The sequence below is a fragment of the Polyodon spathula genome, chromosome 1 (assembly GCF_017654505.1).
Source record: "Polyodon spathula isolate WHYD16114869_AA chromosome 1, ASM1765450v1, whole genome shotgun sequence".
Lineage (NCBI taxonomy): Eukaryota > Metazoa > Chordata > Actinopteri > Acipenseriformes > Polyodontidae > Polyodon > Polyodon spathula.
In genome coordinates, this window is record NC_054534.1 from 36,859,778 (window position 1) to 36,886,516 (window position 26,739).

At 38.3% G+C, this 26,739-nt stretch overlaps 1 protein-coding gene across 1 annotated transcript; it reads right to left on the reverse strand.

The window, feature by feature from the left end:
* Nucleotides 1-1,551: 1,551 nt before the first annotated feature.
* On the reverse strand, nt 1,552-23,120 carry lman1 (lectin, mannose-binding, 1). The gene is made up of 14 exons (XM_041254514.1): nt 22,897-23,120; nt 22,019-22,173; nt 21,826-21,933; nt 20,682-20,743; nt 19,760-19,859; nt 19,491-19,614; nt 19,108-19,166; nt 18,280-18,412; nt 17,507-17,700; nt 17,001-17,071; nt 6,427-6,580; nt 3,210-3,331; nt 2,947-3,024; nt 1,552-1,868 (listed from the first exon to the last, which is right to left on the reverse strand). The coding sequence occupies exons 1-13, from the start codon at nt 23,093-23,095 to the stop codon at nt 2,988-2,990; spliced, it is 1,518 nt and encodes a 505-aa protein (XP_041110448.1). The 5' UTR covers nt 23,096-23,120; the 3' UTR covers nt 1,552-1,868; nt 2,947-2,987.
* Between the last annotated feature and the right edge of the window lie 3,619 nt (nt 23,121-26,739).

The window sequence follows — 26,739 nt, forward strand, 5'->3', positions numbered from 1 at the left end:
TTATTTCCTGGTTCCTGTTTCTGGTCTGACGCCACCAACTACAGCTGTCTTCGTGACACGTGGGAGTACTAGCGCCTCCTAGACAAAGACCAGGAACCACAGTTTTTGGGGGGGAAAAATAAAATTGGATTACAAAAAAATAAATAAATAAAATGGGATGGAAGAAGGATAAAGAGGTGAAGAACAGGGAGGAGGAGTGTTGCCTAATGGCCAGACATCCATGGCGATATAACAAGCCATCGCCAGGGTGCCTCCTCTGCGACCAGGACCATCTGTTCGCCAACTGTCCCTTCCGCCATTATGAGGAGGAGGAGGAACCGACCCAAGAGAGGAAGGTGGGGAGAAGGAGAAGGGCGAGAGGAAAGCTGCAACAGCAAGAGGAGGTCGGTGACGACTGCCTGAAGCCCTTTTTCCGGTGCCTTGCGGTGGAGTCGTGACCCGGCTGTGGGGTATCTGGGCACACGTTGGCCCTATGCCCCACGCAATATGCAGAGGGGGAATGAATGCCCAAGTGGGAGGAGGCCGTGTGTCCAGTGCCCAGATAGGGGGACCATGAGCATCCAGCACCCAGACGGGGGGACTGTGTGCGTCCAGCACCCAGACGGAGGGACCGTGGGCCACACCAGTCCCCTGCAAGAGAGAGAACACCGCACCAGTCCCGAAACGAGGGTAGACTACATGCTGCTCCCACCTTCGTCGCCAGGAGGCTACACGCTGCCTCTGCCTCCGTCACCTCCACGGCCAGGAGCAGAGCAGCAGGAGCTGCCTCTGCCTCCAAACCCAGCAGAGGATGAATGCCTGCTGGGTCCCGTTCTACCAGTAGAGGGTGAATGCCTGCTGGGTCCCTTTCCACCAGGAGAGGATGAATGTCTGCTGGTATCACTTCCCCCACCATCACGAGGAGAGGAGCTGGAGCTGCCTCTGCCTCCATCACCATCAGGAGGAGAGGAGCAGGAACTGCCCCTCCCTTCAACAGAAGGACCATGACTAGATGCTGACGGTCCTCAGCAGCCCTTGCACAGGCTGCAGAGGGAAGCACGGGGAAGAACCGCCCAGCCGCAGTGGCCGAGAAAAGGGCCAAAACCTGCTTGGGGATGCCTGTCTCGCTTCGCCCAAGGATGCCTGCCTGGCATCGCGGAGCGGCTGGCAACCCCAGGCATCACCTGGGGCTGCTGGCTCAGCTTCGCCAGGGGTCGTCGTCAGCTCTGCTTGGCCACAGGGGTCAGTGTGGCCAGACCCCACCAGAGGGAGCTGCCGGCTATGAAGAAGGGGGGAGAGGTCAGGAGACCACCTTCCTCAGCAGCCTTTCCACTGCTGGAATTCCCCCGGCTGCAGAAGTCAGTCTGGGAGCTGTCAGCACACCTGCTGACAGCCTCACCATTGGCAGCATTTTCACTGCCAGTGGTCCAGCGGGAGGAGAGACTCGCCCCACTGTTCTACCACGATGCCTTAAAACCTGGATGCTTATACAGGTCCGCTCAATCTTTTTCTTTGTTCCTTGACTGAAATTCAGTGTCAATATGGAAAAAAACCCAAAAGAACATTTTGATTTCCCAGTAGAAAACTTTTATTGTTTTGAAATATCCAAAACATTCTGCATGAAAAGAATATGTAAGCAAAATTGTCTAAGTAGTGCCATTTAATTATATCCTTACAGTCTTTACAATATTGTTAACAGAAGAGTAAGCATTTGAGATTGGGGGAAACAGCTTACTAGAATGTATACACAAATTATAGCACTTAAATGGAAATCAAAGCAACAACCTGTTCAGTGGCATTATAAAACGGATTAAAAATGTGCCCGGACAATCCACTTGCAACACGAGCAGTATTCCTGTGAAGTTGAGGTTCCACCCCAAGTTATCAAACTGAAAAATAAACAGTCCTCAATAAATAATTCATAGTGCAGTTTTCAGAAAGACATGATTTAAAAATACTTTTTTGTTTCAGTTATCTACTCAGGTAATTTTAGAAACCAGCCTTAGAAATATGACCCTTATTACATCTAATAGGTGAACGTGCATCTCTAAGAGAGGAATGCAAATCAATAATTAGAGGGACTGAGTTGATTACAAAAAACAAAAACAACCCCCCCCCCCCCAAAAAAAAAAAAAAAAAAAAAAAAAAAAAACACACATCTCAGGACAGGTTTCCTCTCTGAGACAGCAATGAGAGACTGATTCAAGTGGCAAGGTCTACTTAAATCAACTTGCATCTCAAATCCAAGCTACAGTCAATATACTTGTGTATTACGGTAGAATTTGAATTTCAAAAACATGGTGATCTGCAACCATTATTCTTCTGTAAAACCCTGTGTTTCACAAAAAGCAATAACGATTTTAAAACTGTTTCTATTTTATAACAATTAATGTGTACAAGACAGAAAGCTTTAAATGGAATATTACATATTAAAACACTAAATCTATAAAGTTGATCCTTTATTGTAGTTTGTTTTCAATAAGCAAGGCGTACACTCACGTACGTAAACAATACTAACTTTCCATGAATTACTGCAAACTACGTACGTACCTTGCAAAAAACAATGCACTGACTTTCGATACCAAATGTATGTTTCTACATCTTTCATTCTGACAACATACCACTATTCATTCATTGATGTTTGTTACAAGACTAAGTTGTTTCTTTAGTTTTACTCAGATTTGATCAGGTTTAATGTTTACTGATGCTCTATAACGCAACTGGGTTTAACACATGACCAATTTAAACTAAGATGGGATATCACTGACCAAACATTCACAAATGACATTTTTTTTCTAATAGCGCAACTGTTCATTAAAAACTCCATGTACATCTTTTACCAATCATACCAAGAATTTTTTTTTGCTTAACTCAAATTTCTCATTATATCTAAACAAAATATTGTGTTCAGAATAATAGTTAGTTTTTGGGAAAAAAAAAAAAAAAAAATTAAGTTCCCTCATTTACATTTTTTCTTTAATTTCCACAGAAAATGAACACGCTTTTCATCAAAAGAACTTCTTGGCAGCAGCTTCTTGCTGACTCCTGTAAAAAAAAAAAAAAAAAAAAAATAGATAAAAATGCTCAGTTAGGTATCATGTTTATGTAAAAATAAAAAGTGCTTCTGTTTGCTATATAATTTTAGAATTTGTAATATTTTATATAATATTTTTTTTATTATAACGCATGTGATATTTTCATGAATTTGAATAAACATTACACATACTCACCTATACATTATATAACCGATAAACAACACCGTTTGAACTGCTACAAACATGAAGAAATGGGTTGTAGATAAACATGATGGGAAAGGTGGAAGCTCTGGACACGTCACCTTTTCATTTGGCCCCTGATTTAAATAAAGAAAATAAAATAAACACACACACATTATATCTATATATAATGTAAATTGATTAAAGAAAAAAGAAAAGAAAACACTTGAGGATCTGCTTAACTTTTCACATCAGGATGATTTGGAATAAAATATCAGTTTGGGATTCTTGCATGTTGGATTAAGATTTGCTGTACTTTGAAATGATTCATGTCAGATTGATTTTGAATACAAGTTCAGCTTCAGTTCTGGATTTGTAGTTTTGTACTGCGTTTTAATTCTTTAATGAAAAGGATAAAGCAAAGGCAGACTACTGCATACATGAGACAAACAGGTACATGTAATTCTATTTCATATGTAATGTAATTCATTCTTCACATTAACTTACTCCAACAGTTTATCATTCATACACACAAACACACACACACAAGGTTGTTCAGAGACGGCACTAAACCGTCATAACTGCCTGTGTGAAAGGCTATACCACCACTGAAGCGCTATAGTGGGTGTGCCACGTCACTAAACTGTAGTTAGGTAAGGGCTGTGCATGCAGTGCTGAGGCACAGCCACAGAACCTCTGGGTGTGTAGTCATAGCGCCGGTACCTCTAATTAAAAATCTCACAAGGCTTTCTTTTTAATATCAACCCAGTTGTATTAAGTCAGCAAGCTCTTGCGAACGTGCTAAAGAGAGTCCGCTGCCATGTTTGTAGCCAGTTTTAAATTTTACGTTTTTTTTTTTTTTTTTTTGGTAGCCTATTTTAAACTTTACGATTTCAGCTTGAGCTCCTTAAAGTAAGAGGACATTGGCTGGAACTCTATTAACGTTCTTTACAAACAAGGCAGCTCTTATTTTCATTCACATCCAACACAAAAAGCGAGATCAGTTATATTTCTTTTCTGGATTTAAAATATTTAACATTTAAAAAATGTTGTAATATGCTTTGCAAGTAATAGTTTCCACTTAAACTCAGCCCCATTCGTATTGGTGCACTGGCGGACCGAACCTTAATTGCATATTACTCAGGCAATGTAAAAGCCACCGTAAAAGTACAGACCCGGCACTTTCCAATGACATAATCACTGTTAGTAAGTAGTATTCCTAGCTGTGGCTACGACCGCCTGAAGGTAATCCACTCATTGACAGGGATCACCCACATAGGTTTCATTATGTCGATAGACATTTCTAATGCAGTTTATCTTGATTGCCTAGCTAGGGTGCTAATGAAACTACAGATGACAGAGAGCGAGCGAGCGAGCGAACTAGGGCTTGAAGTTTTAGGTTTTTATTTTTGTTCAAGTGACCGTGTTTTGAGCTGATTCAATATCTTAATTAAACTGTCAATTACAAAACAAAGTCGCATCTTTTTACCTCAATGTCCTGATTAATTTGCTGATTCTGTTTCACTTTCTTCATTATTCAATACAAGGGCAAGCAGTGACATTAATCACTTCCCCCAGCTTCTTTAATTTGCATTTCGTTCTCGCCCTTATCTGGCAACTAGGTAGCTTCCAATGTCTGTTTCGTGGTATTGTTGTTCTTTCCCGCTAATTTAACAGAATGCTCTCATAATTATGATGTCGCGGCTTAAGACTTAAAGGCAAACCGTTAAAAGCAAAATAAATATCGAAAATTTCAAGCCACTTAGAGTATGAAAACAATGTGCGCGATAATATAAAAAAGATCTCATGCTTACGCTGGCGCTGGTTTCAGGATGCAATGAATCAACATGTACCTGGATGGCAGACACAGCCATTGAAACTTGCAAAGGATTTAAAATATTTTGTGTGACCCCCGAGACAGGCAAGCATTCATTACTTTCACAAAATAACTCGTTTTGTAACTATTTTCTAAATGAATGTTATTAAATTACATACTTCCTTTTGTTCATTACATCTTCTGGCCTTTACAGTGTATGTAAGACATACATAATTACAGGAAAGCATAGACAAAATAGAAAATTCACAAGTTATGGGCCCTCAAGAGACCACCTGTGTTAAGAGGCTACTATTAGACTGTCCCTTAATGGTCTCTTAATACAGGTTTGACAGCATATACATAATTGGAAAATGAAACATATGCGAGGAAATGGCTGTTACGCTACACGGTTAAAGAAAGGTGTTTAAACCTAAAGTTCACACTTAAACCATGAATAGTGTAAGTAATCACACAGGCAAAATTCAATGAAATGCTGATGCATATGCACAGCTCAAAATAATGCAATCTTCAGCATGACAAGGGGAGATGAAAAGAGGTGTGTGTGTGTGTGTGTGTATATATATATATATATATATATATATATATATATATATATATATATATATATATATATATATATATATATATATATATAGATAGATAGATAGATAGATGGGTTTCAGTGAGTTATAGAAAAACAATTTCATCCAGGGTTCTGTGACATCATAAATTAAGCGACCAAAGGTCACGTAATTTATAAACTGTTACCCTTGTGATGCTAATATTAAAGACAACAAGGTTCAGCAGTAGTTTTTTTTTAATGTACTGTTTCAGTGCTGTAGATACGAATGTACCAGCTTTACAACTTTAACCTATTCTCATTTTGTTGATCATTAATGATCATTTCTGTACTGTGAGTGTTAGTGATTGAAAATGAGACATTCTGTATTTGAATTGTAAGTGATGGTCTCGAGGAGTTGAATGGGTCAAACTTCAAATATATTTTCCTCTAGAGGAATTATCACTTTTTGACATCACTACTATGGTATTATGCCTTTTTAAAAATGGCTTTGGATGCAAATATAGCCTTCATCCATGAATTTATATGTGTACACGTATGTATGTATGTATGTATGTATGTATGTATATCTGCACACACACACTGTACTAGACCACACAACGCTGGAGTGGGATGATCCTAAAGGTAAACAAAAGTCCAGACAGATTACGTTAAGGTGAAAATCTATTTGTGTCTTCAAAGTTTTGCTAAGAAGCTTACTTTGAGCAGGTGGTTCCTTGTACAAAGGTTAAATATCACATTTCTGACCACTCATGCCTAAATCCAGCCATGCATTATACAAATAATTTAAACAAGTGCATCATGTTAAATAAAGAAAATGAAGGCAAGCCACTTACCCTGTTTCTCTGTATCAAATGGTCAATATCTTTTTTAACCATATGAAGGTGTTCCTTAATGTCATTGAAGTGCTGGACAGTTTCATATGTCCCTGCAGCATTGCCTTGATTGTGAACATTACCCACTAGTCTGAGAGACTCTGTTAATGTATTCCTGAAACAAATACATTTCACAATTAGACCTTTCAAACACTCCATTTAATAAACTATAACCTATAAAACAGGCTACAGCACTGCATGACTCAATCCAAAACTATAAAATATAACAGAAGATCTAACAGAACAGCGTTGTCTCTACATGGTTTTATTGGGCATTGGTTCTGACCCAAAGTTTGGATATCTGTTTGTGATAATTGTAAACCCCATTCTTGAGTAAATGGCAGATATTCTGAACGTGCTATGAACACTTACATGAACAAACATTCATTCTTAATCCACAATATTCAGCAATGTTCAGAGGTACACCAGCACATCTGAATAGTCAGTATTTTGAGCTGATTGAATTAAGGAGATGCTTGCTTACCTTTAGCCAGTGTTTATCAGCATTTAGTTGGAACAGTTTCTGTGAGGACAATGGCCTCCTTGCCATCACAAATGACTACATTATGTAATTTGTAAGTTTATTATACTACAATTATCGGTACCAGCTTATTCTGTTTGATCCATTTTGTTTTCCTACTCAAACTAAAATGGTTTTCGTGTGAGTCTTATGATAATGATAACTTCAACTTAACTTAATGTAGTAAAATAGGCATGGTTATTAAATGAATCCCTTCTCAGAACACATGCTCCTTCAATAAATATTTGTAATGAGTCTTCTTAATGTGATGTATCTTCCCAGCTTTAAAAAGGATTACAGGGAGAGACTCTCACATGGCTTTTAATCTCTACCCTATTAATAATGCAATGGCACAATCATGATCTTGCTCTTTGAACTACTGTCTTCATTAGTCTGTCTTGGATCATACAGTGCAGCTATGGCCAAAAATTTTGCATCACCCTAGAATTGTAGGATTCACATATTGACAATTACCAAAAAAAAAAGAAACAAAAACGTAGATCTTTTAATTTAACATTATGTAAACAAAGAAACTACAAAATGATATCACAAGAGTCTATTGGAAGTCATAACAGTATTAACAGTAATCTGTCGCATATCTGACTGTGGTGGGACCAGAGGAAGGGCGGATAATTAAAAGTCAGATGAACGAATCCTGTTTTAAATACCGTTATACACAGCTGTAACAATTACTACAGTCACAATTTTTAATAATTTTTTTTTCTGATTAAGCTTTTTAGGGAGCTCCCCTAAATCCCTTGTTTAGAAAAATACAGGGTATTAATGCTTGTAACAGAGTAGCCATCAGCCGTGTGAGTGCGTGCATTCGCTGTCGAGTGACAGGCAGGAGACCGAGATGGAGGTTGAAGTTGATACGCCCTGCAGGCGAACAGGATTTATTCATATATCAACCCACTGAACAACTCACGTGACACTACCAGCAATGGTAGTGCAAGGAGCACATACAATGCAGTGTATAAAAACTTTGGTAGGATCTACAATCTGTGAACTAATCTTTTCTGTTCAATAATAAACTAATGTTGCTGAAGAGGTTGATCACGGCTGATAAACGGTTAGGGTGGATATGTGATGAGTAGACAGGCAACGGATTACTGTACTTAGTATTTGCAGTGCATTCCATTGTGTGTTACAACTTCCTTAATCCTCTCAGGCATGGACTCTGACGCACTGAAGGGTGGAGTTATGCTTAGATTCCTCCATGCAACCTTTACACATTACCAGTTTGTTTCAGTTGCATGGTTGACTTTCTGATATCTTGTCCTATCAGACCCCAAACACTGATATCCAGCAAATTTCTAGGCCAAAAAAATATTCACTTGTTTAGCTGAAAGTAAAAAAATCACTGGGGCTCCCGAGTGGCGTATCTGGTAAAGGTGCTCTGCGTGGAGTGCAGGATGTGCCCGATAGCCTGAATGTCGGCACTTTGTGTCCAGTCTATTCCATTGCCGACAGCCGATGGGAACGCCCAGTGGGTGGCGCACAATTGGCCGAGTGCCAGGGAGAGGAGGCTTAAGTTGGCCAGAGTGTCCTCGGCTCACTGCGCACCAGCGACCCCTGTAGACTGGACAGCCGCCTGTGGGCTTGCCTGTAAGCTGCCCAGGGCTGCGTTGTCCTCTGACACTGTAGCTCTGGGCTAGCTGCATGGCCAGCCTGCAGAGTGAAAACAAGCAGTCGGCACACGCTTTGGAGAACAGCGTGTTCGTCTTCGCCCCTCCCGAGTCAGCGCAGGGGTGGTAGCGGTGGGCTGAGCCTATATACAATTGGGCATTTCAAATTGAGAGAAAAACAGGGTAAAAATTAAATACAAAAAAAAAAAGAAATCACTGTTGGGAAAATGGTTTTGAGCCGTAAGGAGGAGGTGGTCTTGGAAGAAAAGCATCCCTCACATTTGGACAGTTTCCGGATGCTTCGTCATTGTGACGGTACACTGGCCATTTTTCAATTTGTCCGTTTTTCGTGGTATGTAATTTAATGTTAACGTAACATTATTCAGGTTTCATTCAACTTTGAAGCAAAATGTGATAACTCTTGGCCATAGCTATACAGTTAAATTGGGAATTCTTAACCCCACTCAACCACGCAGTTCATCTGTGTTCCTAATGTCCATACATCTAGTTTTAGTGTAGAGAAATCAGCTTAGTTAATTATGGCTAGTCAAATGTAAAGCTTTGACATCCACTTCTCTCCTCGCATAAGTAAATTCAGTGTATTATATATTCTTCTTGTACTTTGTACTTCTCATACTAATTTTTATATATATATATGTGTGTGTGTGTGTGAATACTTTTTAAAATATAACTTTGCATTTGTTTAACCTGCTTCATTTTTAGAAACTTTGCAACTGAAGAGTAATGTGTAGTGTGTGTGTGTGTGTATGTATGTATATATATATGGAACACACACACCAAGTCATCTTGGAATGTCATATTAATATCACAGCACTAGTCCTTTGTACACAGGTGAATGCTTGAAGGACAATGATTAAGATTAACAGAAGAAAATAATCATGTAATGATCATGTAAATATAGTTTAATATACAAAATGAAAACTGAAAAATCCTTTTAAATACAAAAGAAAGCCTCCTTAGGAAACCAGTTATTCTGAAGTATTAAAGAAAACAACTTAATCTTCTTTATAAAGAGCACATCTTAAAACTAAGATCATGTTTCTGATAAAAAATTGTTTCCTATACTGTATTATTGCTGTCAGGGAGAGTTCTTTTTTTTTTTTTTTTTTTTTTTTTTAAAACCTAAGATGATTATGGCTTTTAAGAAATCTGACAAAGGAAATTTAATTGGAAAAAATAAGTATGCACTCCTCAGGGAACATCAATAACAAGAATGAAAATCGGACGCTGCTCGTATTTTTCTTATTTCTTTCCTGAAAACAAGTCTTTAATCCTCCAAGGATCTAGTAAGACGTGATATTTCTTCAAAACCTGATTGCACCCAGCAACAAAAAGCACAATACTCTGTCCCCAAATTTTCCGTAACCAAAGGAGAATCTAATTATTTTCCATGCAAGAAAGATTTACCAAGAATATTAGAATTAAAGCTCTTATATTAGACAAAGGGAAATGTATTAAATAATCTAATTTAATCTACTAGAGCTGACCTATTTTGATTGACAAAGAAAAGTCAATCGGCTCAATTAACAATTCAATATGTGGACATATCTTCACTGGAAAACAGCCCCCATGTAAACTGCATTTGATGAAGCACGTGCAATAACTCAAATCTGTTCTTACTTAAATTACTATGTTAAACTTCTGTTTAACATGGCACACTTTTCTGTATGGCCTGCCCCATTTATTCCTTTTATTTTAAAAAGCACTTTGATAATTTGTACCTTTACTACCTATAATGGTATCTGTCTAACCCAGCAAATAGCACGATTAATACGCTCATACAGCTATTAATTGTCAATGAGTGGGGTTTTGGGGTGCTTAAAAAAAAAAAACTGCAACTGTGCCTGGTTTGCTCCCCCGCTCTAATGAAGAAACAGTATATACACATTTTCAGATCAATATAAATGCGTTACAAGCCTCACAAGCTTGCATAGCAAACAAGAAAACACAAAGGCAGCCTGTGTGCGGCACATGCAGCTTGCAGTTAATTAGAAGCATTTCAATGGATAAAATAAAGATTTCAAATCAATAGAGATCATTTCAACTGAAAATGTGTTTAAAAATACCCAGTATCATACTAAAAGCATATACAGTGAACAAAAATCTAAACGTAACATGTAAAGTGTTGGTCCTGTGTTATTTCTCTCAAATTTTGTGCACAAATTTGTTTACATCCCTGTTAGTGAGCATTTCTCCTTTGCCAAGATAATCCATCCACTTAACAGGTGTGGCATATCAAGAAGCTGATTAAACAGCATGATCATTACACAGGTGCACCTTATGCTGGGGACAATAAAAGGCCACTCTAAAATGTGCAGTTTTGTCACACAACACAATGCCACAGATGTCTCAAGTTTTGAGGGAGCGTGCAATTGGCATGCTGACTGCAGGAATGTCCATCAGAGCTGTTGCCAGAGAACTGAATGTTCATTTCTCTACCATAAGTCGCCTCCAACGTAATTTTAGAGAATTTAGCAGTACGTCCAACCGGCCTCACAACCACAGACCACGTGTAACCACGCCAGCTCAGGACCTCCGCATCCGGCTTCTTCACCTGCGGGATCGTCTGAGACCAGCCACTCAGACAGCTGATGAAACTGTGGGTTTGCACAACCGTAGAATTTCTGCACAAACTGTCAGCAACCATCTCAGAGAAGCTCATCTGCGTGATCGTTGTCCTCACCAGGGTCTTGACCTGACTGCAGTTTGCAGTCGTAATCGACTTCAGTGGGAAAATGCTCACCTTTGATGGCCACTGGAGAAGTGTGCTCTTCACGGATAAACCCTGGTTTCAACTGTACCGGGCAGATGGCAGACAGCGTGTATGACGTCGTGTGGGCGAGCGGTTTGCTGATGTCAATATTGAGAACAGAGCGCCCCATGGTGGCAGTGGGGTTATGGTACGGGCAGGTATAAGCTATGGACAATGAACACAACTGCATTATATCGATGGCAATTTGAATGCACAGAGATACTGTGACGAGACCCTGAGGCCCATTGTTGTGCCATTCATCCGCCGCCATCACCTCATGTTTCAGCATGATAATGCACAGCCCCATGTCGCAAGGATCTGTACACAATTCCTGGAAGCTGAAAATGTCCCAGTTCTTCCATGGCCTGCATACTCACCAGACATGTCACCCACTGAGCATGTTTGGGATGCTCTGGATCGACGTGTACGACAGCAAGTACCAGTTCCTGCCAATATCCAGCAACTTCACACAGCCATTGAAGAGGAGTGGGACAATATTCCACTGGCTACAATCAACAGCCTGATCAGCTATATGCGAAGGAGATGTGTCGCACTGCATGAGGCAAATGGTGGTCACACCAGATACTGACTGGTTTTCTGATCCACACCCCTACCTTTTTTTTTTTTTTTTTTTTTTTTTTAAAAAGGTATCTGTGACCAACAAATGCATATCTGTATTCCCAGTCATGTGAAATCCATAGGATTAGGGCTAATGAATTTATTTAAATTGACTGATTTCCTTATATGAACTGTAACTCAGAAAATTTTTTGAAATTGTTGCATGTTGCATTTATATTTTTGTTCAGTGTAGACACACACACACACAGTACCAGTCAAAAGTTTGAGTTGACTTGCTGGAAACTAGTTTTTTTTTTTTACGATAGCCATGCCAGTTGAGCTTGCCATGAATTTGGTAAAGATTACCAACTCTGTCACCAGCAAAGCAACTCCAGACCATGACAATGCCTCCTCCATGCTTGACAGTGGGAATCACACATGCAGAACTCATGCGCTCACCCTCTCTGCATCTTACAAATACTCTGCGGTTGGACCCAAATATTTCAAATTTTGACTCATCGGTCCATAAGACCGACTTCCACTCCTCAAACATCCAGTTTCTGTGTTTTTTGGCCCAGGCAAGTCTCTTCCTCTTATTCTGCACTTGTAGCAATGGTTTCTTTGCAGCAATTCTTCCAGTTAGGCCAGCTTCACGCAATCTCCTCTGAGCAGTTGATGTTGAAACAGCTGTACTTCTAGTAGCATTTATCTGAGCTTGTGTTTCAGGGGCAGTTAATCACCGGTTTAGCAGACTTGTGACTCGAATTAACTTGTTCTCTGATTCTGAGGCCACCCTTGGCCTGCCTGACCTTATTCAGTCCTCATGAGTGCCAGTTTCTTCAAATCGTTTGATGGTCTTGGCCACAACAGTTACAGACACTTGCAAAGTGTCTTAAAGATTGACCTTAATTTCTTAAAGTAATTACAGATTTACAATCTTTTGTCTTTGCTTAACTGAACGTATTTTGTTTACATTCAGGAATGACAAACTTGTGGCTATGCTACCTATATTTATAGTAATCATGGACCCTCAGCTGTTAATAATAATTGGTGACAAAGGGTTAATTAGGTAACATGCTAGTTAACTCGGAGAACATCTTACAAAGACACCTTTATACTTAGGCCAGTGTTCTAACACTGTTATGCACATTTCAGACTTTTAACTGACTTGGGCTTCAGACTGAAATCCCCTTGCTTTGGGTGACCAGATTTACATTTTCATTTAAAAATGTAATTTTTGAATGCAATTCACTTATGATTATCAGCTTATATAAGTACACGTATAATATAATGAAATACTAAGTGTTTATAGACAAGTTTATACAGTTAAAAGCACAGATAATCATGAAAAACATGGTTTCACTTTTGACTGGTACTGTATGTAATATCCATCTCTCTCTCTCTCTCTCTCTCTCTCTCTCTCTCTCTCTCTCTCTCTCTCTCTCTCTCTCTCTCTCTATATATATATATATAAACACTAAACTAACAAACTTGTATAGTTGCCTCATTTTACATAAATTACTGACTTTCCTTACAATAAAACATATTCTGATTGGATAGCTATAAAATATCTATACTTGTTAATTAAATATTAACATGCAAACTAAAATGTTTACTTAAATAACTTCTCTCAATTTTACATACTGCTCATAATAAAGTGAATGGAAAAAAAAAAAACACCATGTTTTGCACAAACTGGAAAATGTTCCTATAATCAAGTGTATTCACTATTAACTTTAAAAACATAACAAAAGGCTAGAATTGGCTACAAATAGTGTGATTGCAAAAATTGAAAAGTTAATATCTATTCAGCAGGCATAGAAGATAACTAAGGCAGCAGTGAGGATTTGCTACCTGCGTGGAAAGTAGGTAGCAAAATAGTCTTATTCACAGTTTATTCGACTAATAATTACATATAAAAATAATTTTAAAAATAAACCCCTACCTACTGTTTTAAATAGACTGAATATCCCAAACTATCACATAGTAGGCAAAGTAACCAACTGAAACCACTTTGTGCTTAACTAAGTGAAGGAACTAATGCAATTCCTTGTAAAAATGTTTTTTGTTTTATCCTTAAGTTGTACAAGAATGCAACCATATCTGCCCTCTAAGCATTTGATATGCCATCAGTACGTTTAACCAGGTTACATTTCATGGGTGCAAATTAAGTGATACAACACAACAGAATAAGAGCTATCAACCATGATTAAAAAAATAAATAAAATAAATGAAAGCTCACATTTCACTAGTTAAGCAGGAGAAGTATGCAAGGTAGTGATAATTGATATAAAAATAAAATAGATTGATAAATTAATATAAGCCAAGATTGTATTTAGTCTATTACTCGTACTGATAAAACAAGGAAGCCGTTACTTGGATCATGGAAAGGTTATAGCTATTTGCGGCTGTTTTTTTTTTCTTCATAGTCAGAATTTTGATAAAGTAATGATTATCTACCTATTATATTTTCATTTTTAGCATGGGTAGAACCAGGGTTAACATAATAACAAAACTGGAGCCTGCATTCTCCATGACAGATTAAATTAGCATTTTATAGACACTGAACAAAATTTAATTTTACTTTTGATCTAAAAAATAAACATCATACCTTGAAATTATATCCATGCTGTGATTTGTGATAGCATTTGTGCTCCACTGTCCAATACGATTTACATTATGGGCCTCGCACGTATCTACATGGGGCGGTACAAACCTCAGTCATCTGCAAATCGTGAATCTCTATTAGCAATGGTTTCCTGCTTTATGAAATGTACGTGTTTAAGAAACTAATACCGGTAATTATGTACGTTTTCAATCAGGGTCGGTCATACAAACTGCAGTGTAAGGTATCAGAAAAATGCTACTGCATAAAAAAACTAGTAGTAAATGAACAGTTTCGGGTAGCATAAGTGTACATCTCCTTTCAAAATGTTCACCTTTTGTTGCCTATAGCCTGGAATTAAAATGCATTAAAATCTTTTTTTTTTTTTTTTCCATTTATTTACACATCCTACCCCACAACTTCCAAGTAAAAAAAAAAAAAAAAAATCTTAGAAATTTGTAGAAAATAAATTAAAAATAAAAACAGAAATAGCTTGGTTGGATAAGTGTCCCTGTCCCACTCCTTGTAATAGCAATCCTAAATTAACTCAGGTGTAACCAATCGCCTTCAAAAATCACACACCAAGTTAAGTGGCCTCCACCTGTGTTAAATTGTAGTAATTCACATGATTTCAGGATAAATTCAGCAGGTTGTCTCTGCTGGGTAGTGCATTTCAAAGCAAAGACTCAACCATGAGCACCAAAGCGCTTCCAAAAGAACTCCGGGACAAAGTTGTTGAAAGGCACAGATCAGGGGATGGGTATAAAAAAATATCAGACCTTGAATATCCCTTGGAGCACGGTCAAGACGTTTATTAAGAAGTGGAAGGTGTACAGCACCACCAAGACCCTGCCTAGATCAGGCCATCCCTCCAAACTGGATGACCGAGCAAGAAGGAGACTGACCAGAGAGGCTACAAAGAGGCCAATGGCAACTTTGCAAGAGCTACAGGCTTTTATGGCCAAGACTGGCCAAAGTGTGCATGTTACAACAATATCCCAAGCACTCCACAAATCTGGCCTGTATGGTAAGGTGGCAAGATGGAAGCCATTACTCAAGAAAGACAACCTTGAATCCAGGTTGAAGTATGCAAAAAAACTCTGTAGCCATGTGGCAAAAAGTTTTGTGGTCTGGCAAAACTAAAATTGAACTTTTTGGCCAAAATGCAAAGCGTTACGTTTGGCGCAAACCCAGCACATCACATCACCCAAAGAACACCATCCCTACTGTGAAGCATGGTGGTGGCAGCATCATGTTATGGAGATGTTTCTCATCAGCAGGGACTGGGGCACTTGTCAGGATAGAAGGGAAAATGAATGGAGCAAAGTACACAGAAGTCCTTGAGGAAAACCTGTTGCCCTCTGCAAGAAAGCTGAGATGGAAGTTCACCTTTCAGCAAGACAACGACCCAAAGCACACAGCCAAAGCTATATTGGAGTGGCTAAGGAACAAAAAGGCAAATATCTTCGAGTGGCCCAGTCAGAGCCCCGTCCTAAATCCAATTGAAAATTTGTGGCATGACTTGAAAATTGCTGTCCGTCAGTGCTCCCGAAGCAACTTGACAGAGCTTGAACAGTTTTGTAAAGAAGAATGGTCAAATATTGCCAAATCTAGGTGTGCAAAGTTGACAGAGACCTGCAGACTCACAGCTGTAATTGCTTCCTCTAATTAAGTCCTCATGTAAACATAACACTTAGACTTTAGATGCTTATGTTTTGTTTAAAAAAAAACCTTGTAAAATACCAGATACTAAGGATAAGCAAACCTGTTAAAAAATGCACCAACATAACAAATATGCTTCTGGATAAGCTCACTAAAGATCTAATCCTCTAAGCTGGGGGTAGCGGTTTAGCACTTAAAGATCAGGATTTGAAATGGATTTGAAAAATGAGCAAGAAAAAACTGAAATGTATTTACGTGACTATCAGAATTATATGGCAGATGGTGATGTTTATTTTAATTTTTTCTTTAGTTACTATTGTTGTAATACAATAAGATGAAGCCTGAGAAACATTTAAGCCAGCAACATTACTATATTATGGAGATGAAAAAGAAAAACATCAACTATAAGAAAAACAACTAGTCTTATTATGAAAAAAAGCATTTTTGACAGCTGGAGGACTAACAAACACATGGTAAACATGCTTAATAATAATAAAAATAAGAACAACAACTAACAAAAATAGCAGATCCAAGCATCTTGTGAACCACCACCCCCATCATTTCTCTGTAAGATTATCCATTTTCAAATAGGGCATCAACATGCAGAAAGTATGTTTGTTACAAAAATGAGTTTACAGTGTATATCGTTTTTGTTAATAATGTTACTCACTTAGTCCAAAAATACACCAAACAAATTCCAGACCCCAATCAGCAGTAATCAACTTTAGCGTAAATCATAGTGTGCTTGTCAGATATTTGTAATCTTCATTGATTTGTTAGGACTCTTACCTCATATCATTGACATTTCTAAGCACCTCTTGCTGTGCTTTTACAATAGAGTCAAGTTCTTCGGTGGGAGTCTGAAAAACACATTTTAAATGAGCATAATATAGCTGAACAAACCACAATGCTCTGAACTAAATGTTATGGAGTTATTTGGCTGGCTATAACATTTATATAAATGAAACAACTTTTTTTTTGTCCCTTTTATTTTTCTTGCAACTGTTCAACACTCTTTGATACCGAAAAAGCACTGAAATTGGAGCTCAACATCTTTTACATTTTAAGTATATGCACATTCAAGTTTACCTCAAGGGTATGCATAAATATAGGCCTAGACAAGTTTCACGGTCATATACTATGCTGATTTAGCAAACAACTGTTGTCTAGTTTTTGACATGAATTATTTAGTCAGATATTATAGTTTTCTTGTGTTGACATTTTTTAATAAATCATCTTTGTAGGCTGAACAATGTGTGTGTACAGCCATGGTAAAAATCTCAAAATCAACGTACCTGTCCTGGCTGGCCATGTGCCACAGCTCCTCTCTTTGTGATTTCATCTGTTACTATAGTCACATAGCGCCTTTGCTCATCCAGGATCATACCCAACTGTCTGTTCAGCTGTTTGATCTCCAGGTGGATTCTGTTCTGGCCTTCAAAGATCTGTCTGACCTCCCGGTCACTAACAGATTCATAATTATCTTCAGCTGAAATGAAATACTGTAAATGTTAAATAAGGAATTAAATTGTGAATGCCCAAAACAATGAGTAGTCCCTCAAGTCTAGCACACATATCAACTCTCCACTTGTAAAACTAAAGAATCCTCCACCATTGTAAACCTACACATTAAGGAATATTACAAATCAGTAATGTGCTGACAAAACAAAATGGACAGATTCACTAATGTCTTAAAAATCAATCAATCACAGTTTGCACCATTTCTTGTAAAAGTAAAATAAAACAGGTTTGTTATAAAACAAGAAATACACCAGAGTTCATTTACAGAATGAAACAACTCTGGTTCATTTCAAGTATGCTTATATTACCTGTAACATTAACAATTTAATATTTGTTACAAAAAAAATTGTAAATGCATTTGTAAAGAAGGATCTTGATAAATCTGACCCAAAATACAGCAACATAGATAAGGGGGTATATGTACAAAATGTTCCTTGTAAGTGTGTGTGTGTGTGTGTGTGTATATATATATATTTTTTTTTTTTACAGGAGGGAAACCAATATCAAGCTGCAGTGAGTTTACCAAATACAATAACTCAATTCTCACATGGCTGTTCATGGATGTCAGGGTGCTCTTTTTGGAATTCGTGTTTCTTCTTGTCAAAATCTTGCTGGAAATGTTCAAACTCCTCTTGGTACTTTTCCTTCTCCTCTTGTGGAATCTCAGGGTCGGGAACAGGCTGCAAATATAAAATACAGTACAATTACATTGTTCAGTCGTTTAAGATGACTGCTCACATTAGGACAGATTAAATACCGCCTTCACACCACTTTTTGTTGCAAAATTTGAATAAAGTAACTCAAGTTTAACTTGTGATTTTTCAATATTAAAGTTTCCTTTTTCTTTCACATAAAAATGGTGCAAATTGCACTTTACTGTATAGTACCAGTCAATGCAGAATAGCTGTTCGGAAATACCAAGGCTCTGTGGCTGAAAAAATATGGCAGGGGATAGCTGATTGGGTTAATGCGGTTGGTACTATAAAAAGGGAGATCATCTACTGCCAAAGCGCTGGCAAGATGAACGTTAGATTGTAAACAATACTGCAGGGTCTCCTCGCTCTTCTGAATCATGTTCCAAGATACCTCCCTCCTCTTGATGTACAGTCCACACAAGCACACTGAAGCTTGGAATTTGCTTAAAGCAAAAAAATAGGCTACAAACGTGATTTATACATTTTCCAACCAGTAAATAGCCTATCCTGTTCAGACGAGTTACAAATAACAAAATCCTTAAGTTACTTAATTATTAGATCATTAAAATAGACTAACTTTTTTTACTATTACTATTGGCTTAAAACATGAATATGGGCCTTTATGTTACAAGTTAACTCGCTTAAGAAACTACCAAATTTAATCTAGTTGTAAGTCATACCTCTTGTTGTCCAGGTTCAGTCAGTCTGAATGTCAAGAAAGACAAAACGTCGTGATCATCTGAAAAATAAAGAGTGGACCATTCACGAAAGAACTAAACAGTTGAATATTTGTAGCAGGTTCAAACCGTTTATTATCAGCAAACCAATTACATACAATAGGAACGATTGAGACTTGTAGAAATACATGCCAAAGTGAACTGTTCTTCATGACATAATTCTATAGATGTAACACTAACAGAGTTGCTTAGTTCACCGTTGACATTACCATGTGGGTATGTGGAAAACACATGCCATTTGGTTCATTCCATACATATGCTGCCGAGTTCTAGAAGCACTCCGTTTAGTCCGGATTCTCGGATGACAATAACATAGACACACCAACCTGCAAGGCCTCCTGTAGCTGCAGAAATTCCAAAAAAACCTTCAGTTGGAATAATCATATTGTCCACTTTGGCACAAAATTCATAATCTTCCTTATCTGGAGTAAATCCATTGTTTATCCAAACCTAAAAAAACAAACAAACAAACCAAAAAAAAAACATTAAACACTCAAGTTACATACACATGCTCGTAAGGATGTTCATATTTATTCACTATTGCAAAATAAATAAATAATATATATAGACACACACATATAATATGGAACCTTACCGTTAATGACTTTTTGTAGTATGTGATTTTGGCTCTGACTGGATAGGGCTTGTTTCTGAAGTCCCTTAGGCAGGACCCCAGTGCTTGGGTTGAACCATCACTGCAGATTTCAACAAAGTTAAATTGTCTAAGTTAAATGTCTTACAAATACAATGGAAATAAAGTACTGTATATGCAAAAACAGATTTTATTTAATACTAAGAAACATATTTTGTATTTCCATTACATGTACTAATGTAATGGTTGAGTTCAGAGAGTTATCAGATGTTTAGTACAAAACAATGCCATATTACTTGTATACATATCCTTCATAAATAAGCACCCTAGATTGCTTTGCATGCAATCAAACAAAGCTCTAGATAGCTGTGGAAGCATCAATGCAAATAATATGCACAATATTTACTTATTCAGCTTGTAAAAACAGTCATTCCCATGTTTGAATTAAGGGTTACCATAAAACTGAAGGGGAAAAGCTCAATTACATTAACACCAAATATAAAGACAGACATTTTATTAAATAATTAGTAAATAAAGTTAATGCATCACCATGTGACATGTCACATGACAGTTTATAGCAGTAGGTCCTAAGTCCATGGTGTTCAATCCTGATCCTGGAGGGCTGGTATCCCTCCTTGTTTTTGTTCCAACTGTGTCCTAAATTACTTAGACCAATCAATTATTGTTCTATTTTAATAATTTATGACACAGTTGGAACAAAAACCAGGAGGGGCACCATTCCTCCAGGACCAGGATTGGGCACACCTGTGATGTGACACTTAAAACTGCCGATTCAATAAATCCACATTTGACCCTAATTTAAATAATTCAAGGCCTAAAAGATATTGCAGGAATACAGTACATACAACACAGCAGACAGCAAAAAGTGTAATGTAACAAAAAGAAAAAAAAAAATGTAACTTACTTTTGATGGTCATAAACAAGTTTTCCATTGTTTCCAACGATAAGAACAGCAGGGTTATTTTTCTAAAATTAAAGCAAATTAAAAATATTACCATTTTATTGCAAGACACACAAAAAGAAATTCTACCTTGTTTACATCAAGTAAATTAATAGTCAACATTTTTCACAATGAAAAGCTAGATATTTGTTTTCTTATTATATATCATGATGTAAAAGGAGTAAAAAATAAGTACTATAAATACAAATTTATATTATGGCTGTGGACATCCATATCTAAAACAATTCCAGAAACTTAAAACATTAACAAATATTGTAATACATGGTCTGTAGATACAATCTACACATGGCTAATTAAACAATGGTTTGACAAAGTATGACGATTTGCATAAAGTAATGTGGGTTGTGCCATCATTCCAAAGTGTACCATATAATGAATGCGATTAGTCCCAGGCTAACAATGCACTATTAAGTAAGGACTTGTTTAAAACTCTAAAAATTATGTTTGACTTTACATTTCTTCTTTTTTTTTTTAAACAAATATTTATTCTTTCCAATACTTCTCCCAATTTTGGAACTTATATGAACTAACTTTAGAGAGACAAAGACGAGCACTCGCGTCCTCCGAAAAAAGTGCCATCAGCTGTCCGCTTTTTTTCGCAGTGCAAGCCCGCTGCCCCCTGGGAACTCCAGTCCACGGTCGGCAGTGATATAGCCTGGATTCGAACCAGCGATCTCCAAGCTATATATTATAAACAATGCTATGCCACGCGCTCTAAAGTCTGAATATATTTCAGACTTTTCCACTGATTATTGTACCCATCAACAAGGTTAGTGCACAGGAGGCTAAGCTACAGAACTCCAAGCTAAGCAGGCATCAAAGAATTGGACTGTTGAAAACTGAATCTGATTATACTGTAGCTTTATGTAGCCTCCAGGCAACATCTCAGAAACTCGTGGTTTTTAGTCCCATGCTGTTAGTGGTCCTTCAAGGTCCTTGATGGAGAAACATCAAGGCAGTCTCCTTCTTGGACAATGTTGGGAACACCTGCTCTAGACCATGTAATTATTTTTCAGTTTCTTGCTTTTCACTATTATGAGTGGGATAGCATTATAAATACATGTTTTGCAAAATTTATTTTACCAACCTTTGCATCATTGTCAAATGAGTCAAAGAAAATTCCAAGGCCATTCCATGAATCTGTCGCGCCAAAGACTGGACCCTCAAGTCCTTGGTCTGACGTGAACCAGATTGCCTATTTCAAAAGGTGATATTATTAACCAAATAATTAACTCTACAAAGCAGATGAGTTACAATTTTAAAGCGTAAATGTTATTTACAAGGCCATCTGCTCCAATTCTTCCTCTTCCGGTAACACGAAATGTAATTTCAGTTTCCCAGTTTTCAAAGTTTGCTTTGTTTTTTGTCCACACTGAGCCTTTTTGACTTCTCAATGATGGTGTGATTCGGACTTGATCAGCACTTGGAATAGCATCTGAAACATACATCAAAACATTTAAAGAAACTTTTGGATTTGCTTCCACTTCCAGCCAACTCACATTCTTATTTATTGCTTTACAAGTACAGTATTTAAATCTCAAGTAAATGTGAAATGAAGTCAGCACAAACCTAAATACAGCTACATTGCTGATGTACAGACTTTAACCCTCCTGTACAACAAAGCAAAAAGACACATAACTGACCCATTCAGAGCTCTTCATAGGAGTGAAAAATGAACTAGTAGCATACTTATAAATTCACAGGCAGGTCCCCTAAACAGAAGTGAACAAAACCCAGTAATGACGTTGCATTGCTGTGTGTACTGGTGAAAAAAACGTGTTTATTTTACTGAACTTCTGAGTTTTGCCAAGTTGCTAGACTTCTCAAAAACTATGCTTCAGCTCCACAATGCCAAAAAGTTGCAGAGTAAGCCCCTCGAATAACTGCAATGATAACCAACATCACAAAATAACTATATATATATTATGGTATATAATGGTATAATATATATAATGGTTTTAATAAAGGTACGAACCTTTATTAAAACCATTAATGGGCATTATCCGCAACACTTCAATTTCCTTGGACAAAAATAAATCTACATCACCTGAAATAATAAGTTAATAAACCGTGTACTGTAAAGTTAGATGAATGCATTCCAGTTTGTATGCATGGGACAGTACTGTGTTCAGATACATTGTTGTAGGAATAAACTTACTCCCATTGTGCACCCAAAAGGGGATAGTGCCATCGCTCTGTGATAAATGAGGTCCTTTGAAGCTGTATTTGTATTCAAACCGGCGGTGAGGAGCATCGTTAGATCCTGGCGCCACTCCTGCATTAGTGCGATTAAATATTACAGAACATATTAGTAAACCGGCAGCAGCAGTCAACCACTTGTCCATGGACACCGCCATCTTTCTGCCCCAGTGCTGACGTAGAGCTCAGTAGAAGGGCTGACGGGAATTGTAACAGCCAACAGGGCACTGTCTCATTGGACGGCTAGGTAACGGTGTCGTTGCGTGCCGAGGTTGCAACAAGTAGAGATAACCTTAAAGGGCAATCTTGCAAAAACAAGCTCAGATGTGTTTACTATAAATTAGTTTTGCTTGTGGACTGCTTGCTCATTTACTGTAAGGGAAGCTGATTAATACTCTTACCTACAGTGTTTGGAAAGACAAAAACGTGTTCATTTTTCATTCCCATATTGCATTCGATTATTACAACAAGCCGTGTATGTTTTGTACCACACCAAAAATTATACCTGCTTTTGCTAGCCTAGAAGATCATAAGTTATTTTGAATAGTTATAGCCAGTCATGCTAAATTGCATACTATTATTATTATTATTATTATTATTATTATTATTATTATTATATTATTTATTATTATTATTAATAGTTTAACTTACTGTACTATAGTCATAAGAGACTCCCCCAGCATGTGTATAAAGTGTATAAACTTCACTATAGCGTTTAAAAAGTCAGTACAAAAAAAACATGTGGACTATTAGTTTGATCTATAACTCAGTAGTGTGTCATTTGTACCTCCAGTACCATTTCCTTCCTATGCAAAGTCATCTAACAGCATCTCACACAACTGCCCTAGAATAGCTAGCACATAACAGAACAGCATATCCCATATCCCATATCCCATCTGGTTATGTTGTTATATACACCTTTGCCACCAAGTGTTTTTGTCTTGTCCACCGGCTTGTGTTTACTGATTACTGCATTGCTTTTCAAACCTCCTTGTCTTCTGTGGACTTTTACATTCACCTGGAAGCCATGCTATACGGATGACCATTGATTAAAAAAAGCAAGAGTTGGAAATGTTTCATTCTGAATCTACAACATTTTTGTACTTGTGCAGTACAAAAGATCTTCAGTAAAAGCAACCTTTACTGGTGCAACTAACTAAGTATCCCAAAAGGATAACAATGACTGCATAGAAGAGAACTTCAAAACCATAAACTGTGCTTGAGTTTCAAGTGGCAAATAGAACTCCCTAAAGAGAATCCTCCTGGTGCAAGTGTGAACTAGTGTTATTCCTTGCAGTTTATTTTAAACAGGTATATTATCCTGCAATGAGCTGGCGTCCTGTCCAGGGTGTAGTCCCGTCTTGTGCCCTGTGTCTGCCGGGTTAGGCTCCAGCTCACCGTGACCCTGTAAAGGATTAAGAGGTTAATGATAATGGATGGTTGGATGGATGGATGGATGTATTATTTAACAACACAAGCAGTCAATGCTATCAAGTTAGTTTTATTTCTTCAATTTCATACAGACCAATTAAATTGTCTTATATAACATTACATTCTTGCTAAAAGCTCAGTCTATTAAGTACATTATACAAAAACAATGCTTTTGGGATTAACAGTAAGGTAAATCAACACATATTTTGGTGGCTGACTTCATCAGTGTAAAGAGGTTAAATGTATCACTTAATTAAAGGTTTGAATGTCCATTGGACACATTCATTCCATAAACATCCCTTAAATCCATCTCTCTGTTAATATAGAATGCTACCTACCTCAAACCATTAAGCATGCACTCCATTAGTCTTCTATCCTTATGAGCTTTGATTAGAATGTTGTCATGGATTGTCCATTTCCCTTGTTCATCTAGAGACAGTGCAAGTTAACAGCTATAGTTTTTAATTCAGTTTCATGCCTCCTGTCATCATATTTACAATACATATCCGAACAATGTCCTTCATGTAATACCAGTATGACACTAAAAATCTTTCTTATCTGTAGTTTTTAAACTATAAACTAAATCTAATAATAAAAAAAATAAATAAATAAATAAATAAATAAAAATGCCATCTTGTATTTCAGCATTAAGGAAAGCACAAGGTACATATTAGTTACTCACTTCCTTGCAAGTCGCTGCATTACAGTTAGACTAGATTAGACAAACATAGAAGATACAGAGTTACAGAGGTATTGTTGCCCAGTACTACCTCCTACTGGGAGAGTGGGGCGTCCTTCTAAATGAGATGCCTTCAGGGATCATGTAATCTGAATCCCCTTCAATGGCGTGTCATCATAGCTTGACCACCTCTGCATGAACATATTAACCTCCTCTTGAGATTTAAAAAAAAAAAAAAATCTAATTTATCGAGCAATTAAGGGTCACATGCAGGACAAAGAGTAGGATAATCTGGGATTACATACAGGAATCTTTGTTTCCAAGGCAACCCCCAGCAGAGGGGGTATTAATGCTCAGGTCAGTCAGTTAATGAAATGGGAATAATCACAAAACTTGCACTTGTGAGGCTCTTTAAGTTGGTGGACTGCTTGTGACGGAAAGATGAGTTCTGGTGATGAATCTTCCTCCTGACCTGTGAGGGCGCTAAAGAACGAGAGGAGAAGTATCTGGAAGGGCTGGCCTGACAGTTAGTTTCCGGGTCAGGGAAGTGGGTCAGCCTGGAAAGAAACGCGACTCTGTTGTAAGACCGTATTGATTTGAAAGGTAAACGAGAGGCAGCTGCAAGTAATAAGGCAGCTGCAACCGTTTACCTAGATATCATGCAGGATTACATATAGGGGCCAGGGTGACGCTGATCTTTTCCTTCGTTTGGATAAAAGCTCAGCAGAGAGAAGGATCGAGAGAGGAGCTCTTGTGCAGAAAGAGAAAAGCGTATTGTGTTTTGGGTTTTGGGTTAACTCACCTATCCAGAGCTGTCGACAGGGTCAGCACAATTCGGATCACCACTGCACAGAACAGTCACAACATTCCCGTGTCTTCACGCACCACAAGCACGTCTGCACTCACCCAGGACTGGTGACCGTGCGTTCGTTTTTGTTCGGGACTGTGCCCTGCTTTGTTATCCCCGCGCTTTACACATCGTTGTGTATAGCCGGGGATTTATTATTTGACGGTCACCAGACCTGGATTACAAATAAAAGCACTTTTTTTCACTGAATCACTGTTGTGACCAGAGCGACCAGTACGCCACTGACTATGACCTAGTCGAGCAGGCTATCCTCCGTTGTCTCAACATCATCGCGGAGACCCACCGGACGCGGTTCCGCGAATACCGGAGAGCCTCGGAGACACGCCACAGGGTGGTGGCACAGCGGTTGTGCGACCACATGGTCCATTGGCTGACCCCAGAGAAGAAGACCGCTCAACAAATGGGGGAAGCCATTGTGGTGGAACAATTCTGCCATGTGGTCAGCGCTGAAACCCAGGCGTGGGTACGGCGCCACAACCCTGACACCCTGGAGGAGGCGATCAAATTGGCCGAAGATTTTGAGGACTCCTTGACGTCAGCCCGGGTCGGGATCCTGTCAGCCCCTGCCCTGCTCAGGAACCAACCTCTCCCTCCCTCTCCTCCAACACCACCACCATTACCCTCGGTCCCGGCACCCAGACCCCCCAGACCGCCGACCCCGTTGGGCCCCCTTGCCTCCCCCCCATGGAGACCGAGGATGGCCCCTAGCTGGGGTAGAGGTGTTGCCCCTGCCCCGTTGCCCTACCAGCAGCGGGACAGATATTTAACCTATGCCCCCTCTGTCCCCCCACTCTGTTTTAGGTGTAACCAGCCAGGACATAGGG